Source organism: Gorilla gorilla, chromosome 7 (genome assembly GCF_029281585.2).
Source record: "Gorilla gorilla gorilla isolate KB3781 chromosome 7, NHGRI_mGorGor1-v2.1_pri, whole genome shotgun sequence".
In the NCBI taxonomy this organism is placed as follows: Eukaryota; Metazoa; Chordata; class Mammalia; order Primates; family Hominidae; genus Gorilla; species Gorilla gorilla.
The window spans coordinates 43,378,943-43,399,936 of NC_073231.2; the positions used below are offsets into that span (position 1 = coordinate 43,378,943).

General features: G+C 38.4%; 1 protein-coding gene across 3 annotated transcripts; it reads left to right on the forward strand.

Moving 5' to 3' along the window:
• The first annotated feature begins 822 nt into the window (after positions 1 to 822).
• On the forward strand, positions 823 to 19,463 carry PEX2 (peroxisomal biogenesis factor 2). 3 transcript variants are annotated; one of them, XR_010134962.1, is made up of 5 exons: positions 823 to 1,140; positions 1,437 to 1,579; positions 13,193 to 13,224; positions 15,234 to 15,343; positions 17,330 to 19,463. XR_010134962.1 is itself a non-coding variant. In XM_004047172.5 (4 exons), exon 4 carries the CDS (start codon positions 17,347 to 17,349, stop codon positions 18,262 to 18,264), a length of 918 nt encoding a protein of 305 aa, XP_004047220.3. In that variant the 5' UTR covers positions 1,401 to 1,579; positions 13,193 to 13,224; positions 15,234 to 15,343; positions 17,330 to 17,346; the 3' UTR covers positions 18,265 to 19,463. The 3 variants fall into 3 exon arrangements, 2 of the variants coding, with proteins under 2 accessions (XP_004047220.3, XP_018888252.3); XM_004047172.5 differs by lacking the exon at positions 823 to 1,140 and having other exon boundaries at positions 1,401 to 1,579; XM_019032707.4 differs by lacking the exons at positions 823 to 1,140; positions 13,193 to 13,224 and having other exon boundaries at positions 1,401 to 1,579.
• Positions 19,464 to 20,994: the final 1,531 nt, after the last annotated feature.

Genomic DNA, 20,994 nt, shown 5'->3' on the forward strand with positions numbered 1-20,994 from the left:
AATTTAAAATTTTCCAAAACATTCTCATTTTGACATGTAAGCAACATAAAATTAATGAAATACTTTACATTCTTTTTCTTTTCAGACCACGCTTTTTTTTTTTCTTTTCAGACCACGCTTTAGAAATCTGGTGCATGTTCTACACTTAGAGCAGACCTCAGTTCAGACTAGCCACTTTTCAGGTGGTCAGTGACTACTACACTAGACAGTTGCAGCTCTAGAAAATCCACTCCCAAACCCCTAAGTGAACTACATACCCTATCAATTTGTAGCTTCTACTCTATCTCATTTGTACCATTGTTTCACAATTTGGATAGCATTAGAGTTAATAAATTTTATTTTAGCAACTCTGCTCCATGGGTAGTTTCTGAAATAAAAATACAAGCAAAAAAAAAAAACTTTTCTAATAACACTGGTTCTACAGTATAAGCTCTCCCTTGAATGTCTAACAGAGCTTTCGTAGAAGTGAGTGTTCTTGTAGGAACGGTGAGTCGAGACTGGAGGCAAGAACTAAGACGTTCTTAAACCCTACTACGTGCTGGAATCCTGAAGTGCCTGCCATCATTCAAACTTCAGCACTAACTCTCTAGAGAGACACGGCCATTCATACCACAGAACGAGAAGGCAGTGGCGATCCTCAACGGCTACATGTCACTGCCTGGTGAGCACTCTTCCCTCAGACCCGATTCCCAGAAGCTCTGCCTCGATTCCCCAGGGGTAGGCGAGCTGGCTGCCCGAATTCCTAAGCGTTACCGGGGAGATGTGAGGGCCTCCGGGGGCGGGAAACCTCAGGCCAGGCGCGCGCTGGCCCGAAGGCGAGCGCGCGTCCGGTCCGCTCTACGGGGTCTCTCGGGAGCGCTTTGCAGGGCGGATGACTGACGGGCCAGCTACCTGCCTTCCTGAGCCTGCAGAGATAAACAGCCTATCCTCCCCGTGCACACAGGCCCCGAAGGCGGGCAGGTCTCCAAGTGCAGCACAACTGCCCCGGGCCCGACGCAGCTACCTGCCCGAGGGCTCCCTCCCCACCAGGCCATCCCTCAGCCGGTCCTCCTCCGACAGCCAACAAGGAACCCCGGAGGCGCGGAGGCGTCTCGCCGCCACCCGGCGGCGCCTGCCAGAGGCCCTTCGCTATGTCCGCAAGTAGAGAAAGCCCTGCCCTCCCAAGCCCCGGCTTCCCCTAGGCCCCTTGACACTTGTAGTGTCCTCACTTGCGGCCCCTGACCCGGGGCTGACCGGTTCGTGACTCTCCTGCCAATCAGAGACAGATTTCATCCGGCCAACCGGCCAATCACCGCGCGCGGGTGTCCGCTTCGGCTTTTCGGCCCTTCGGCTCTTCGGCTTGTCGGCGTTCGCGGTTGTTTGGCCATCCACGGCCTTCCGCAGCGCCGCTAAAGCGCAGTTCTCGTTGGTGTAACTTTTTCTTTTTTTTTTTTTAGCCACTTCCGGCTCCTGCGTCGCTCCGGAAGCCTGCGAGTTCCGGAAGCCTTGGTAATCCAGATTCGGCTAGGAAAAGACAAGCTTTCCAGAGAATGTTTCAGAGAAAGTTACGTGGAGTGTGGGCGTTTCGCAGACTCCTAAGGTCAGTGTCTGCCCTAGAGAGCCGGAGTGCAAACCCGAGGTCTTGTTTTCAGCTGGGAGGTCGTGGAGTTTCACGACCTTGTAATTGTCGCCGTTTGCTGTTTTTCCCCTGTTTATTGGCTTCCTGTCTCCCTGGAAAAGGCAAATCAAAACTGCTGAATTTTGGGAAAGGCAGTGAAGCAAACCTAAAGTCCTAAGGATGTTTTTAGGATCGCGGCATTAAAAATAAACACACACACAGCTGCAATTGAGCCCCTCTGCATTCCACGTAGTAACTTAAGAGACGAACTTCGAAATCTTTTTCTCTCATTTGGCGGTCGTGAAGATATTTACCTCTTATAAACGGCTTTATAAAGAATTGAGGATCCAAGCTTTACTTAATATCTGAAAGTTCATGTAAAGTGTTATATGTAGTACAAAAAAATTGAGTATGCTTAGTTTTCTAACACTGTTGAAAGCGCACGTAAAAGCAGTTTGGTTTTCTTATGGAGGAAGAGATAATGAAAAGTTTCTGATAAAATTGCTTGCGATAAATTAGTTATATTTCACGTTGACTTTGGTAAGAAATCTGAATGTGAGAATTGTTAACATTTTTTCCTGGGTTCTTAAATTAAAAATCGTTGTTTGTTTATTTATTGAGGTACCATTTTCCAAATTTCCCACATTTAGTGAAAGGGCTTTTGGCAAAATGAGCAAGCTGTTGAACGTTCAAGTCTAACACATTGTTAAACTTCCGTGATGCCCCTCGAAAATATTTTATCTTGACGTTTCGGACAATTAAATGATACTTGGGCGCTCACAACACCGCAGCTTGTAGTCTAAACACCTTCCCCTAAAGTGTTACCTTTACTTAATCCTGAACAGAATGAACTTGGGGTGGCTCTTTTAACTTATCCGATCTCACCTATATTATCAATTACTTGTTTCCAGAAAGATTACAGTTGAGTGATCTTGAGCCAGAAAGAGATTTGAAAGAATTATTTACAGAGTCAAAAAAAAAAACCCTTCATATTTTTTTCTTAAAAAAAAAATAGAAGTGACAGGACATAGAGCGAATACTAGACTAGTAGACTAAAGAGTATTAGACTAAATCAAGACAGTTGGATTCCAGTCCTGACTCTGGTTGCCTTTGTACAATTTTACCTCTTGGCCGTATTCTCCTTATTTTTAGAAATTAGTGTTAGTACTCAAGCTTTGGTTTTAAAACTGTTGCATAGGAGAACTTGTGTAGAAATTTTCTGGAGCCATGCAGGGAAAGACAAAGCAAGCCCACCCTCAGGTTTATTTTAACAAGAGCAGCCATTTAGGTGTTACGCTTGAATAACAAGGTTCTTGTTAAGATTCAATTTATTTCTTAAACGAGATGATCTGCTTTTTCTTCTAGCATTAAAATTCTGGTTTTGGGGATAGTTATTCATTTGTACTCAATGTACATTTATTACAGTTTTTAAAAATAATATATTCACAGCTAATTTATTTCTAAAAGCTCCAAATATGTCCCTATTCTCTTTCAATTTATTTTATAAATACAAATTTGAAATGTTTTTCTTTATGATCAGAATTAGAATTTATTATTCTCTCTTCTCCATATCCTCTTATTTTAGCCATAAAAGTTTTGCTTATATTTGATGCACATAATGATTCTTGCCGTAGGGAGGACAAGTATTTTTCATTTTACATATTCGGTACCTGAACGTTAAAGGTATTAGCAGGCTTGCTCATCATCACACCCATTAAAAGAGCTCAGTCCTAGCCCCATGTTTTTCTCACAACATCAAATAATTGTAAGTTTCTTTCCCTCTTGCACACCATCCACATGCTCAGGTTCCAATAGCACAAGGAAAATGTGTGAATGTGCACAATCTTTATTTCTGGCCAGAAGTTCTCTCTTGAATTATTTTATTTTTTCCTCTTTTGATGATCTGAGTTGGACAACCTAGAAGCAAATTGGATGTTCTCTGTACCTCTTTTGTGTGAAGTGATAACAGTTTGTAAATGTTTCATGTTCCTTTTCCATTCCTTTGGAATGTACAAGAAACCTCAGGAGAAAAGCCCTAAATTGCTCCATTTGCCCTGTCTGTAATCCTGCTCTTTTAAACCCAGCCCTGTAGTTTCTTTACATGGAAGTGGAGGCAAGGAAGGGATGTCTAGTGTCCTCTGCCTTTCTCCGTGTGGGATATTAAACTTCTTCCTAACATATTCCCATCTATACAATAAAAATACCTTGTTCTATGTTGCTTCTTACTCAATTTAATATATCTTCTTTTTATCAGACATCTCCCTAATTACTGCCTGTCAATGAGATGAGATAAAATTCCATCCAAGTTATCTTCTCTTTCTTCTTACTAGTAAAACAAAAACCAAGAACTTAAGTGTAATGGTGTTTTGATTATGCCTAACCACTGTCTTTTCTTTTTTTTGAGACGGAGTCTTGCTCTGTTGCCCAGGCTGGAGTGCAGTGGCACGGTCTCAGCTCACTGTAACCTCTGCCTCCCGAGTTCAAGCAGTTCTCCTGCCTCAGCCTCCCGAGTAGCTGGTATTACAGGCATGCACCACCACACCTGGCTAATTTTTGTATTTTTAGTAGAGACAGGGTTTCACCATGTTGGCCAGACTGGTCTTGAACTCCTGACCTTAGGCGATCTGCCCACCTCGGCCCACTTGTCTTTTAGTGTTAGATGAATGAGTTGGCATTGCCTCCACCTTGCATGTATGTGTTCATAATAGTTAATGTTCACACCTTGAGTTTTTCACTCATCTATTCCTTTTGTTCAGATTTGACATGGTCCTTTGAATGGTCCTTTGACCACATGTATAGTGAGGCAGGGAGAGGGGGGAATATAGACAAAATACATCCCAAGCAACAAGGAAAACTTTACCTCATTCCTTTAATTTCTTTCCCCATCTACAGTCCTGACAGCTTGACTGGCAGTCTGGTCTTTTGAATGATCTTGAAGGGGAAAAAGATTTCTTTTGAGTTCTGTGGGATTAAATTTGATCCAAGCTTAGCAAATATCCATTCTACTAAGTGTATTTTGTATGTTCTACAGTTTTTCTAATGTTTACCATAAATTTACTTATTACCAGCTTGACTTTAGATGGGTTGTTAATCTTCTCAAGCCTTAATTTTTGTCTTCTTAAAATGGAGATGATAATACTGTACTTACTGTGTTGTGAGGATTAAATGAAATAAAGAATGTAAAGAAAAGTTATAGTACCTTGTACATGATATGTATCACATGGTAGTTCCTCCTATTCCATTGCTAATGGCTCTTTGTTCCTTCGGGGATATTTCCGTGTTCTCTTGTACCATAAAATGTGCAATTAAATGTTTGTTCCAGTTATTTTCAAGTCATTTAGAATTCTTAAGCAATTAGATTCTAAAGCCCATTTTTAAATTATTTATAGAGTATTTAAAGATCTAGCTGCTCATACATTTCATGTGTGTCGTGTTCATACTTGCACTAGTATTTTTCCCATAGTTTATGCCTATACTCTTAGTACTTGGCCTCTTTAAGGTAGCCCCATCTGTGTGACCTGTGGTACCATCCTAAAGTGTTTATGTTTAACTTTTGGGTCCATCACCACGTTGTCAGTATAGGACACTGGTTTAGAGCTGGTTCTGCCCCCTCTGGTCATGGGATTTCACACAAGTCATCTAATCTCTTTGCACCTCAATTTCCTTGTTTTAGAACAGAAGTAATAACAGAAGCTCTTTATTGGTATTATAAGGATTAAATGATTTAATATTTAAATTTGTACCTGGTAATTAGCTATAGTAGTCACTTGTTAGCACTCAGTAACTGGTAGGTGTTAGGTGTTTTCTCTGGTTGTAAACTAACAAGTTCATTGGGATTGTCTTCCTTAGTGGTTCACTGTTACTCTCCATGAATACTGTCTCTGTCTCCTGTGTCCTGCTCTGATTTCTCTATTTTCCTCATGTCCTATATTGCTCTTTTGCAATTGGAAATAGCTGTTCTTTTATTTTTTTCCCTTTCCCTTCCAAGATTTCCTAAAACAGTTTCTATAAGGATTCTAGATAGGTAGGTAAACTTACAGTTGCTTTTGTTTGTTTGTTTCTTTTTTTAGCCAATGAAGAGTATAGTGTAATAAAATGACTTGTCTAGAGTCACACAATCTGTTAGTGAACCTGGGCTAGAATACAGAGCTAATCAGAGGCAGTTTAACTCTGCTTTCCCCAATACTCGCTCCAACATCTGTTCTTTATTTTCACAATAAGCATTCTCAGACTCAGAAGTATCAGGTTTCTGAAAGAAAAAAATATGAGTGCCATGCTGTTATCTTAAAAATATACTTATAAAGCTAGGCCCAAGTATTGGAAATTCTTTTCTAAGGTTTAAAAAAAGTATTTTGTGCTAGTTTTAGATACTTGAATAACTATATTGTATATGAGATAAGTAAGGCACTCAGTTGATTGTATAAGACTCAATATAATCTTGAGTTGTGTTGAGTTTCCTCTTCTCCCTAAATGGAAAAAAAAAAGATATTTTCCCCTCTTCTAGGGCAGGTTACTTACCATTGTCCATATTTTTGAGAAATATGTGCAACTTTGAAGTTTATCTTTCAGGTACATTTTAGAAATGTTTTGTCATGTATCCACTACCACTTCAAAAAGAAAAATCCTATTTGGATTTTGATGAGGCAATGTTCATTGAAGTTAAAAGTAATTTAGAGGTCTGTTGGACATAACACAGTTTTAAAATTTCACATATCTTGGCTATACCCAAATGAGCACAACTGGGATTTACAACATCAGGTGTCTATAAACTATTAAAACTTAGTTTATGTATGGTGAAAGAGAGGAACGAGAAAGTAGTGACAAGGCACTTAGCAAGTCTGTGGCAGAAGTGGGATTTGAACTTAGAGTTGTTAGGCCTGTTCACAGTGCCAGAGGTCACAGTGTTCTAATGGGCTTCAGCCATAGCCTTTTTTCTTTTGCCCATATTTGAAACGTGTTCTGGGAATCAGTGTCCAGTTAAATCCGTCTTTGATGCACGTCCCATTTATTAGTATTGATTTCAATACAATGGACAGTAAATCTATCTGACTACACAAAGGAAATAAAATAGTAGGTTATAGGTTCAAAACTTAAGATGTCTAGTCATAGAATTTTACTCATATAACCTCATAATATGAAATGCTAGTTTAACATTTTCAGAAAGAGAAAACAGTGAACGTGGTCTCATCCACTTTGATTGCTAGAACATTTAAGATGGTGTGGCAGTGACATTTTCATTCTAAAACTTAGTTTGTTATTGTGGAGATGGAAAAGAATAGCCTGGCAGGGGGTGCATGAGTGGGTATGACACAGTAGAGATTACTTGAGAATCACATTTCTGCTGACAAAGTTTACAGGACTGTAAATTTAAATGCAGAATTTTGTAGGCAGTATGCATTGACAAATATGCCTAATGGTAATACCTCTAATACTGAGAGTCTTGGAACAGGTCAATAATAATGTGTATATTGATAGCAGCGATGTAGGAGATGTTACATGGTATTATAGCTAAAATCCATGTTATCCCCTTAATCATAATTACGTTAATATTGACAGGCCCTTGACAATACCCACATTATTATTGATAGATTTCTGTCAATAACATGTTTTTAAAGAAAATATATTCATTCATAATTTGTACTATACTCAATAAAACTATAAAATACATCCTGATACGTTCCTTCTTCCTCAGTGAGATACAGTCATTTGTTTAGTTTTTGGAATGTGATATAGATGGCAAAGTTTTTATTTTGGGATATGAAAAACATAAAAGGAAAGCACGAGTTATTTAAGGGATAAGGTTATATATTGCTGCTCTTAGTAAATAATTTTTAGTTGTCTTTTTCTGTGAAAGAAAAGCAGTGTGACATGTTTAGTGATAAAATGTCAGCAGGAGACCCTTTTAATAGTTTTTAGTACTAGATCGTTTTGTCTTAAACATATTTATGTGACAAGTTAATCACACGAACCCTAGTAGATGCTATACTTTTTATCTGGTCTTGATTTTGCCTTAAGCATCTTTTTCACATATCCTTAACATGGTAGAATCGTTCACTAAACGCTAAGATTATTTACTGCCAATTATAATTTTAGTTACGTATTTTTATATATCTCTTTGCATAGCCAATAAATATATCTCTCCCCTCCCCTGGGTTAGCATTTTGGAATCTTAAAGTTAGTATAGTTCGAGAATTGCAGGAGTGGGTGGCTGGTAGGATTGTGTATGAAAAGGTAGAATAGGAAAAATCTATTAGAATTAAATTTAATGGTGGTTTCAATTCAAAGCAATTCTTTTTAAAAAAAGCAGTTAGCTTGTAATTTTTTAAAATATTCAAGTTTGAGCTTACATTTATAAAACTAAATACTAATTTACAGTGACCAATAATATAGAAATTGTTAAAGCTTACTTAAATTATTGAAGGTAAAGTCAAAATAGACTTACCAGTGGTTGGGCATGGGTGTTGGCAATCCTTGTAACAGAATTAAGGAGAGTACTAGTTTACCAAAAGCACTGGGAATTTTTGACCCAAAAATGTGAAGGGATAGTATAATCTTCCTCTTGATTTCCATGGTTCTTAAGTAAGTTAAATTACTTTGACTTTTCCAGGAAGTTGTTAGCATCATAGGTAGGCCCCTGAATTGTTGCAGGAATCCTATAAATCTGGTCTCCCAGAACGGCAGTTTTCCTTTTCTTCAGTTTTATTGAACTCTGCCGTCAGATTAATCTTTTGAAATTTATATCCCATTATGTCTCTTCTCTTCAATGATTATTCATGCCTACAGAATCAATACAATTTCCTTAACACAGGTTCTTTTTACAATGTGGCTAGGTTGACACTTCAGCCAGTCTCTCCTGCCAGCCTGCTTTGGTCACGGCAGATGACTTGTCTCCTTCCAGATAACAGATGCAGCCACATTGACGGGGGTTAAATAACCAAGGATGCAGCTCATGCTGCAACCCGTGTCCATATGTCCCAGCTAGGCTATGGTCAGGAGCTTGCACATTTCTGGGCTTTCACACAGCCTGTTCCCTTGCCTTACATACCATTTTCCTGTTTTCTCCTTGGTAAGTTTTTGTGATCCTTTATAATGTTTTCACGTTTTGGGATCCATTCTTCACTTCAGAGATCAATGGCCAGTCCTGATTTCCTATGTCTTTTAAAATGCTTGAATAAAAGGAAGTTAGCTGACAGTTAAATATTTAGATTGAATCTCTGGTACCTAGGAGAATGCCTTGTATTTGGTAGGTGTCCAGTATATATTTGTTACATTGAGTAACCAGTTGTCAGAGAATTAGAATTCACTAAAACATAAACTGCTTACACTATATTGGGAATAATTTTATGTGATATAAAGTCGTTTATGGCATTTATGCTTCTTACGTATTATAACAAATCTTGTTGTACTGCTGTAGAGGGAAGAAGATTCCATAATTGGGTTAATTGAATTTCTAGTTATTTTGATTTCATCATTTTCTTCTACTCCTTTGCTGCCCTTTTCTAAAGAGAGTATTCTAGAATAGCTGTACCTGCCAGAAAGAGAGGGGTGGGGTGGGAGTATGTGTGATGAGGAAGAACTGAATGTAATATGCTGGTGATGAATACAAATTTGTTGCTTGTCTTGGACTGCCTGTACCATGTTGTGTGCAGCAAAGCACCCTAGAGTCAAATATTGTAAGTGTGCTTTCATGAGGTTTCTTTACTTCAAGATAACAGGCACAACTATGTTGATAGGGGCTAAATAATCACGGGAGCAGGTCATGCGGGAACCCGTCTCTTTTCTCTATCCACACTGTGTCATATCCTTTCAGACAAGGTGCAAGTTAAGTGGGCAGTGAGTTCCACTGAACCATCATTATCTCTGCCCACTCCTGCCTGGCCCCTCCCACATGCACACATAAGGGTGACATCATGTTCGTGGTTTAACTGCCACAATTTATGTCTTAATGATGTCAATATTTCCTGGAAAAACATTTTGATACAGGTTGATTGAGGCATTACTATAACTAACAGTGAAGGTTTCAGTCTTTTGAAATGAGATTTGCCAAAATTAGTTTGGGGCCTGTTACTTTTCATGCTCATCCCTAGCCAAAGCAACAATAATGTAATAAATAATACTGCTTTATGGCTTCTAAACCACTTTCGTAACATTATCTGGTTTAATCTCAACAACTTTGTGAGGTAGCTGTTATTTCCAACTTTTAGGAGAAGAATCCGAGGCTAATGAAGTTTTTTAAGATCTCATAGCAAGTAAGTGACAGAGCTAGAACTTGAGCCCAGGCCTGTTTGATTTTAAATCTGCTTTTTCCACTCTGTGACAGATGCCTAAAGAAGAATGTAGAGCATGGGAGAAGTATTCCACTTTAATGAACTATGGTGTGTAATAGACAGTGTCTGTTCTATGTTTACAACTAAAAGAAGTCACAAAAATGACTAAAATATTGGAAAATAAAACCTAAAACAAAAAATAGAGAAATTAATCTGGAGGAGCAAAGGCTGAAGAACAGTTTAATAATAGTCTTTTGGTCTATTAAAGAGTCTTAGTAGGGAGGAGAGCAAACCCAGCTGTTCCTAATCTACACTGAGGCCAGGCCTGGGGAGGAAAAGAAGAAAGAAAAAAATGTTAAACTGTAACAGAAGGGATAAGAAAGAATTTTCTGATAATAAGTATTGTTAAATATTGTATTGGTTAAAGACCGTTTTAGGTCTCCTTTTCTGGCAGTTGTTAAAAATTCCTATTTTTACTGAATGTTTTTAAGTGTAATTCCTCCAAAAACAAGAAACTTGAAATAGAAGATTCTTCTGACAAACCACTCACTCTGACCAGTTTCTCACTAAATATCACTAAGGAACCTGAGGAAGAGATGCAGTTATGAGTTGCTTATCAAGGGGGTACATTCTGAGAAACGCATAGTTTGATGATTTCATCATTGTGTGAACATCATAGGGTGTACTCACACAAACCTACCTGGTATAGCCTAGTTCACACCTCATTATATTTTACTGTGCTTTCTTCTGGTTTGCAGATACTGCTTTTACAAATTAAAGGTTTGTAGCAAACCTGAGTCAATCAAGTTTATCTGCACAATTTTTTTCCAACAGCATGTACTCAACTTGGTGTCTCTGTGTAACGTTTAGGTAATTCTTGGCAATATTTCAGACTTTTTTTTATTATGATATTCTTAGTGGTAACCTGTGATCAGTGATCTTTGTTATTACTATTGTAACTGTTCTGGGGCACCACGAACTGTATCCATATAAGATGGTGAACTTAATAAATATTGGGTGTTCTGACTGTTCTGCTGACTTGCCTATTCCCTAAGACACAACAATGTTGAAATTAGGCCAATTAAGATAAGCCTACAATGGCCTCTTAAGTGTTCAAGTGAAAGGAAGGGTTGTATATCTCTCACTTTAAATCAAAATCTAGCAATGATTTTGCTAGATTTTGCTAAGCTTAGTGAGGAAGCCATGTCAGAAGCCAACACAGGCCAAAAGGTAGACCTTTTATACCAAACAGCCAAGTTGTGAATGCAGAGGAAAAGTTCTTGAAGGAAATTAAAAGTGATCCTCCAGGGAACACATGAATTAAAGAAAGTGAACAGCCTTATTGCTGATGATGTGGGACAAGTTTTAGTCGTCTAGATAGAAGATCAAACCAGCCACAAAATTCCTTTAAGCCAAAGCCTAGTCCAGAGCAAGTTCCTAACTCTCTTCAATTCTTTAAGACAGAGAGGTGAGGAATCTGCAGAAGAAAAGGTGGAAGCTAGCAGAGGTTGGTTCGTGAGATTTAAGGAAATAACCATTTATGATATAAACATGAAAGCTGAAGCAGCAAATGCTGACATCAGAGCTGCAGCAAGTTATCCAGAAGCTTTAGCTAAATAATTGATGAAGGTGACTACGCTAGACAATATATTTTCAAGATAGACAAAAGGCTTATATTGGAAGAAAATGCCATGTAACACTGATAGCTAGAGAGGAGAAGCCAATATGTGGCTTCAGAGCTTCAAAGGACAGGCTGACTCTCCTGTTGTGGGTTAGTGTAGCTGGTGGCTCTTAAGTTGAAGCCGGTGCTTATTTACCATTCTAAAAATTCGAAGACCCTTAAGAATTATGCTAGAACTACTCTGCCTGTACTTTATAAATGAAGAAAAACAAAGCCTGGATGACAGCACATCTGTTTACAGCATGGTTTACTGAATATTTTAAGCACACAGGTGAGACTTGTTCAAAAAAAATTATTTCAAAATATTACTGCTCATTGATATGTACCTTAGTCACCCAAGAGCTCTGACGAAGATGTACAAGGAGATTAGTGTTTTCATGCCTGCTATCACAGCATTCATTCTGCATCCCATGGATCAAGGAGTAATTTTGACTTTTATATCTTATTTTTTAAGAACTACATTTCATAAGCCTATAGTTGCCAATAGCAATTTCTCTGATGGATCTGGGCAAAGTAAATTGAAAACCTTCTGGAAAAGATTCGCCATTCTGTGTACCATTAAGAACATGATTCGTGAGAGAAGGTCAACATATCAACATGAACAGGAGTTTGTAAGAAGTTGATTCTAACCACTGTGGATGACTTTGAGGAGTTCAAGACTTCAGTGGAGGAAGTAACTATAGATGTGATGGAAATAGTAAGAGAGCTAGAATTAGAGTGGAGCCTAAAGATGTGACTGATTTGCTACAATCTCATAATAGAACTTGAATGGATAAGGACTTGCTTCCCCTCTTTTTTTTTTTGAAACGAAGGTCATGCTCTGGCACTCAGGCTGGTGAACAACAGCACAGTCAGCTCACTGCAGCCTCTCAATCTCCTGGGCTCAAGCAACTCTCCTGCGTCAGCCTCCCCTTAGTAGCTAGGACTACAGGTGCATGCCAGCACGCCTGGCTAATTTTTTTTTTTTTTTTTTTTTTTAGTTTTTGTAGAGACAGTGTCTCCCTGTGTTGCCCAGAAATCCTCCCTTGGCCTCCCAAAGGGCTGGAATTATAGGCATGAGCCACTGCACCCAGTGAGTTGCTTCTTATGGATAAGCAAAGAAAGTGGTTTCTTGAGATGGAGTTTATACCTGGGGAAATGCTGTAAACATTGTTGAAAAGATAGCAAAGGATTTAGAATATCCCATAAACTTAATTGATAAAGCAGTGGCAGGGTTTGAGACTGTTGACTCCAGTTTTGAAAGAAGGTTTACTCTTGGTAAAATGCTATCGGAAAGCTTTGCATGCTACAGAGAAATCTTTCATGAGATGAAGAGTCAGTCCATGCAGCAAACTTTGTTGTTGTTGTAAGATATTGCCACAACCACCCCAGCCTTCAGCAGTCATCACCCTGATCAGTCAGCAGGCATCAACATCAAGGCAGGACCCTCCACTATCAAAAAGATTATAACTCACTGAAGGCTCAGATGGTTGTTAGCATTTTTTAGCAATCAAGTAATTTTTAATTAAGGTATGTACATTGTTTTTAAGGCACAGTGCTATTGCACACTTAATAGACTGCAGTATAGTGAAAATATAAGTTTTATATGCATTGGAAAACCAAAAAAGTTGTGTAACTTACTTTATTGTGATATTTGCTTTATTGCAGTGGTCTGGAACCTAACCTGCAGTGTCTCTGAGGTATGCCTGTTTTCTTATGTGATTCTGATGAAGTCACAAGTTTGAAAACCACTAGACTAGTGGAGCAGAGACCACAGGACTGTGATGGTGAAGACCACAGTTTAGAAGGATTAAAAGCCCAGAGATATATGTATCTTTATCATAGACACATATATCTGTTAGCGGTTAAAAACTACCGGAATAAGATTACGTTGTTACAAAGAAAGTTGAATGTGTTACAAATAGACAAGATCTATCTTATTTTAAATCACTGCCTTCTTGATTTTAGCACTTATGTAGATCAAGTAGATTTAAAATAGATTAGTTTTACCAGAGGGGCATCAGACTTCTAAAATTCTACCCAGATTTTTTCTGTCATATTTACATAACTGCCTACTGAACTTTTCCACTTAGATGTCTCATAGGATCCTCAGATGTTTAAAATTGCATGTATGTATTATCTTTCTGTTCAAACCTGTATTGCCTCATGTATTTCTTGTTTCAGGGACTTGGATCACTATCACTCAATTACTTAAGTCAGTTTTTCTTGGCTTATTTCTCTCCAGATAGTGTCACTTCTACCACCTCACCACTGTCAAAGATAACCCTTTTCTCTCTGTCCCCATTGATACTTTTCTAATTTAGGCCATCATTAGTTTCTCACTAGATCATTTTAACAACCTGTTAACTCGTCTCTATGCTTCCAGTCTTTCTCTCAGCCTCTATTCCATTCTTGCTCAGGGTGGCCAGAACAAGTAGTCTAAAATGTAAATCTTACTAGTTCTTTGCGTACCACTATTGAGGGCTTCCCGTTACCTTCTTCATAAAATACAGCCTCCTCAGCTTGGCTTCTAGGGCCTTTAGGACCTGTCTCCTGCTTCTTTCCAGCCTTATCTCATCTGTGCACCTCTAGTCCTTAGTACCTACTCTTCTCACCATTGGCAATAATATTCTTACCCTCCTTTACCAGGCTGGCATGCTAATATCAGGTGACTGCTTAGGTATTGCCTCTTCCAGGAAGCCTTCTCTGACCTTCTGAAGTATAGTTGTAACCATAGTGCCCTGAATTTTCCCTTGCATATCACTGATGGCACCTTATTGTAATCACCTGTTTATTTTATACAGCACACCTTTACTTTTCTCTCTCGTTCCACAACCCTCCACAAGGGTTGAAAACAGTGTCTGTTGTACCATTATATCACTAGCTCTCATATTAACAGGTAAATAACAGATGCACAATAAACATGGTGAAATTAGTAATAATCATCTTTCTGGATATGGTAATTTGAAATAATTTTAAAGGGTAATGGATGGGAATTGATATTTTCTATCCTTCACACATCCCAGACTTTCATCCTATTCATTTGTTCATTTATCTAGTGTTTGTAGAGTGCCTTCTGTGTACCAGGAACTGAAATAGTTGTTCTGATTCAGCTGTGATAAGGCTCAAATAATCTTTACAACTGGCTTATCCTCTAGTGGAGGAAATAAACCATTTAAAAGTAGTTTATGTACAGTACATAGAGGCCAAGAAAGGGAAAGAATAGAGTGCCAAGGGAACAACTAGATGGGCAGCAACCCAAATTTGGAGTCAGAAGGAAGTGATGTCTGAGCCAGTACTTAAAATCTTAGTATGAGTTTTCAGTTAAAAGATTGGAAACGGACTGTTCCACACAAAGGGAACAGACAGTGAAGTCTACTGGTGAACAGGAGAAGGGGTACTCTTTGACTGGATGTGATGTGTAAGGAAGGAAAGCAAGCTGGGAGTGGATTTGGGGAGGTTTGTGTTTTAGAACACTGGCAGTGTAGAGAATGCACTGAAGGAGGCAGAAGGTAAGGTAGACCAGTTTGATGGAATCCATGAGAGAGGAGAGCAGCCAGAATTCAGGAAAAGGCTTGTGGGGGATAGGGAGTGACAGATGGGTTAGGAAAAATTTTGGACCATGTACCAACAGTCCTTGGCAATGGATTTGATTTGTAGAGTGAGGAAAGGGAACTCCCTTTTAAACTTTATTCTTTTTTGTATGTAGCTTCTGGCAAGTATGAGGCAAGGATTTCACAGAAGAACTTGGAGCAAAAATTCCCACTGTCATAGCTATAGGCTGTCCAGTCTTGAGGGAGCTGCAGGAACGGGAAAAAGGTGAGATCTCCCCAGAAGATCTTTGGCATTTATGGTGAGAAGCATTCCTGTTGTATATCTGGTTTGAGAGAAAAATAGCTCCAAACAACCTGTTATTCATTGATCATTTTTGTTTCCTGGACTTGAACTTGTTAAACATGTAGTCTTCTGCCACTAAGTCTTCTAGGATGCATGGGTAAATTTAGAACTTCCCTCTTGAAAACAACTTTGGTTGTCAAAGATACTCCCAATTTCAAGAAGTACAAGTTTACTTTACCTTCTAATAAATTGTGTTTATCATCTTTTTACTAAAAATCATAACAGAATAGAATTTGAAAGGACTTTGAAGGCCATTTTATCTCCAGCCCTTTGTTTTACATGTGAAGAAACCAAGGCATAGGTCAGGGTCAGGGGAAATGACTTGTCGAAGAATACGTGACCAGACCGTGGCAGTGAGCTCCAGCAGGATCCATGCCTCCCTCAGTAACTGTTCTTTCTGTTAGGGTATTGGCTTTTTAAAGGCCTAGACATGATAATCAAGCCCGGTGTGGTGATAGCCCATTTTAATTTTTTTGTGTTTTTTTCCCCTAGCTTTATTGGAGTATAATTGGCAAGTAAAAATGGTATATATTCAGAGCGTGCAATGTAATGATTTCATATGTGTATCCATTGTGAAATGACTGCCACAATCAAGTTAATTACATCAATCACCACCCATAGTTACTTACCACCTGTGTGTATGTGTGTGATGAGGACACTTCAGATTTGCTCTTGGCAAATTTCAAAGAAACAATAGAGCATATTAACTATGCTATTCTGGACATGAGTTCCCCAGAACTTACTCATCTTATAACTGAAAATTTGCACCCTTTGACTAATATCTCCCATTTCTCTCACCCTCCCAGCCCCTACCAACCACCATTTTACTCTCTGTTTCAATAAGTTTGACTTTTTTAGAATCCACATATAAATGAGATCATACTGAGGTCCATTTTAGCAACTAAATTTAAGCCTCATTTTTTTTTTTTTGTCATAGGTGGATTTGCCAGTTAATAATATTTAAAATATCTGAACTGGTCTGTATACTGGATTATAGCAGTGACTTGGTGTTTTAATTATATCAGCTTGCACATAATACATATTTATAATAATATATGTGTATTGAATCAGTAAGCTGTACCTAGCTAACCATTCAGCTTCTTATATTTCATTTAAATTTTTTTCCCTTTAGCACCAATTTGTTTCCTTAGTCTATTTATGGCATTATTGTGGTATATATTTTTATATCATAGTTTTCTTAGAGTACTGTGTGATATATACATTTTTAGTACCTTAATAATGATATTTCTGCATTCTTGTTCCTTCATACTAAGATTTAGTACTATTTATTTTCAGCAATAGCGTGATAGAATAGTAACCATGTATTGTTCATTTATTTTTCTTTTGCAAACTTCCTTTGCACATATAAAATGTATTTGAGAAAGATTAAATGACTTGCTGAAAAATAACACCTTTGGAGTCAGTAGTAGTGCTGGAAAATAAACTGAGGTCTTGACTTAACCATCTATTGGAATGTTCTATATAGTTGTATTTATTACCTTCCTATATCTCTTCATTAGTCATGTTATTCAGCCTCCTTTCTGTTAGCTTCAGGATTTTAATGTCTCCCTGCTAGAATATCTGACCAAAGAGTATTGCTTAGAAGTATATTTGTGGAAAGAGGGTACAGTTTTGTTTTGTTTTGTTGTTATTTCTTTGATGAAGAGGGCCAAGAAAAAAGAAAAAGAAATTAAGAAAAAAAGGCAGGGGGAGAAAGAAAGGCTCTGAGAGACGAGACAGAAGTTTCAAGTAAGAAGTGATTATTCGCTGTACTATTTGAGACTACTGAAAGGCTCATCTCTTATGTGTCCTGTGTAATTTGTGTATGACAGTTTCCAGGCGTAAGTTGAGGAGGTTGTACAAGATTGCAACTCTTTGCTAATGTTCTTCAATTGTATTTTTTCCTAGAGACCTTCAGAGACGACATGGCTTCCAGAAAAGAGAATGCGAAGAGTGCAAACAGAGTGCTAAGAATAAGCCAGTTGGATGCACTTGAACTAAACAAGGCCCTGGAGCAGCTAGTTTGGTCCCAGTTTACTCAGTGCTTTCATGGATTTAAACCTGGGCTGTTAGCTCGCTTTGAGCCAGAGGTGAAAGCGTGCTTATGGGTTTTCTTGTGGAGATTCACCATCTACTCCAAAAATGCCACAGTGGGACAGTCAGTTTTGAATATTAAGTACAAAAATGATTTTTCCCCTAACCTGAGATATCAGCCACCCAGTAAAAATCAAAAAATCTGGTATGCTGTTTGTACAGTTGGTGGGAGGTGGTTAGAAGAACGATGCTATGATTTGTTTCGAAACCATCATTTAGCATCATTTGGGAAAGTCAAGCAGTGTGTGAATTTTGTGATTGGACTTTTGAAATTAGGTGGGCTGATTAATTTTTTGATTTTCCTTCAGAGGGGAAAGTTTGCAACTTTGACAGAACGTCTCCTAGGTATTCATTCTGTATTTTGCAAGCCTCAAAACATACGTGAAGTTGGCTTTGAATACATGAATAGGGAACTTCTCTGGCATGGTTTTGCTGAATTTCTGATTTTTCTCTTACCACTTATCAATGTCCAGAAGTTGAAAGCCAAGCTGTCTTCATGGTGTATTCCTCTTACTGGTGCACCTAATAGTGACAATACATTAGCCACCAGTGGCAAAGAATGCGCTCTATGTGGAGAGTGGCCCACCATGCCTCACACCATAGGATGTGAGCATATTTTCTGTTATTTCTGTGCTAAGAGTAGTTTCTTATTTGACATGTACTTTACTTGTCCTAAGTGTGGCACAGAAGTACGTAGTCTGCAGCCACTGAAATCAGGAATCGAGATGTCAGAAGTAAATGCTCTTTAGAAACTAAAATTGCTTCCTCTGAGGAAAAAAATGCACCGTGTTTAAATTCTTAATATTAGTCATCCTAAGTATACCATTTGTGTATCCTTTATAAGGAATGTGCTGCCTAGCCACTGTCTTCTCCTTTCCAGACATGACTGAATTCTAATCACTGGAAACCATGTGATTCTAAATATATTATGTAAATGTTAATGTATTATGTTTTTTAAATCATTGCATTCAATTTTTAATGTCAGGAATAATGGACAGCTTTTGTCAGGTGACTACTAACAGTGCTCCTTCATTTTACTACTTCTTAAAACAAGGTTGGATTCTAAAGATAAAGATTTTGGAGACTCTGGGATGAGTGTGCATTTATTTTCAGAGTTGACATAATATGATAATGTGACAATTATGAGACTGTTTTAAACCTTAAGACCTGATGCCTCAGCTGTAACTTTTTTTTTTTTTTGAGACGGTGTCATGCTTTGTCACCCAGGCTGGAGTGCAGTGGCGCGATCTCTGCTCACTGCAACGTCTGCCTCCCAGGTTCAAACAATTCTCCTGCCTCAGCCTCCCAAGTAGCTGGGACTGCAGGTGCATGCCACCATGCCCAGGTAATTTTTGTATTTTTAGTAGAGATGGGGTTCACCGTGTTAGCCAGGATGGTCTCTATCTCCTGATCTGGTGATCCACCTGCGTCAGCCTCCCAAAGTGCTGAGATTACAGACGTGAGCCACTGTGCTCGGCCGCCTCAGTTGTAATGTTATGCTTTTCTCTGAAGCCAATTTTTAAGAAGTTCAGTCCTCAGCTGTCTGACCCCTCCACAGTTGGCTTTATATTCAGAAAGTAAAAATTACTTAAGGCAGCTTGGAAGTGAGGCCTGGGAACTACTGGGGGCAACTAGTATGAACAGCACTATTTACAGGTCTCTTTCTCTTGCCTTTGATTCAGAGCTCTCATTCTCAGTAAATATTGATAGTTTTATTGAAACAAAAGGCGTCTTTAGCACGGGAATAATAACAGCAGTGCATAATCAAGATAATTCTGTATCCTTCACTCTTTTTCTCTGCCTTTTTTTACTTAAAAGTAAATTCAGACTCTTAAAATGGTATAGAATTATTAGCTTGAACATTGAATTATCTCGTCTTAACTAGAATGTTTTTTAAAAAACACTTTTTAAATGTTTTTAAATAAACATCTTGCTAGTATGGTGGAAATACACTGCCAGTTCATTTTTCTCTTCACCTTTCATTGAACAAGTACTCAGGTGCCAGGTACTGATGTAGCCATTAGAGGCACAACAGTACATTAAGCAGGAAAAATCATATTACCTTCATGGAGTTTACATTCTGTGATTGAATGAACTGTAAGTTTAATTTAGGTTCAATTTAGTGTAAGATACTGAAGAAGTTTTGTAGTTTGAGTTAAGAGTATTTTACATCTTAAGAATTTGCCTTCTTTTTGCCTTCTGTAATTTTAAAACATTATTGTAGAAAACACCAACAATTCATGAAAAAATATAAAATCAACTTTCCCACAATTTTTTGAGAGAGATCATCACTATATTTTACTATATTTGTAGATTTGTTGCGCATACATTTCTTATTTACAAAATTATTATAATGCATAAAAAATAGCATTTTTTCATACGTATAAATATTCTTCAAAACTGTTTTAGGGCTGAGCACAATGGCTCATGCCTGTAATCCCAGGGTCCCTACTTAGGGAGGCTGAGCCCAGGAGTTTGAGGTCGTTTCTAAAAAAATAAAAATATATACAAACGTCTTTTTTGTTTGTTTGTTTGTTTGTTTGTTTGTTTTTGGTGAGAAAGGACCTCACCCAGTCACCCAGGTTGGAGTGCAGTGGTGTGATCATGGCTAACCGCAGCCTTTCCCTCCCAGGGCTCAAGCGATCCTCCCATCTGAGCCTCCCAAGTTGCTGGGACCACAGGCCCATACCACCATGCCTGGCTAATTTTTGTAGAGATGAGGTCTCACTTTGTTGCCCAGGCTGGTCTTGAACTTCTGGGCTCAAGCAGTCCTCCTACCCTGGCCTCCCAAAGTTGTGGGATTACAGGCATGAGCCACTGCACCCAGCCATAATATATTTTTAAAAGGCTATGTATATGCCATCATATTCCTATTCATATTATTATTTAACCACCATCATAGAGCATTTAGGTTCTTTTCACTTTCTGTTGTGAATAATGCAATGATGAATCTGAGTTCATTAAGTGAAGAGTCCAGCTGCACACTGCAGGCCCAATCTGGATGTAGGTGCTCAGATGGTTCTCTTTGAGACAGGCTTTATCCTTTGGCTCTCATTTTTTTGATGAGTGTACATGGCATGAGGGACACAGATCCCGCTAGAATTCAAATTCCACTTGTGTATAACCTAGGGCAATGTGCCACATCTCTGGACATCTGTTCATTGTAAGGATTACATGTTTAGTGTATATAAAGCTCTTAAAACAATGCCTGACACATAGTAAATAGGATATAATAGTAGTGCTTTCCTTTGCTGTTGTCAGTATTATTCTGAGTCGGTTTCATTCTCACACAGAATGATGGCCGCTAGAAGCTCAAGGCTTATAATCTGCTAGCTTTCTGATCCCACTGGCATGAGATACTCTTGCCTAATAGTTACAGCTAAAGTCCAGGAGCTCACTGTTACTGGTCTGCCTTGGATTATGTGCACATTCCTGAACCAGCCACTATAGCTAGGGGATGGAAAATACTGTTCCTGGTT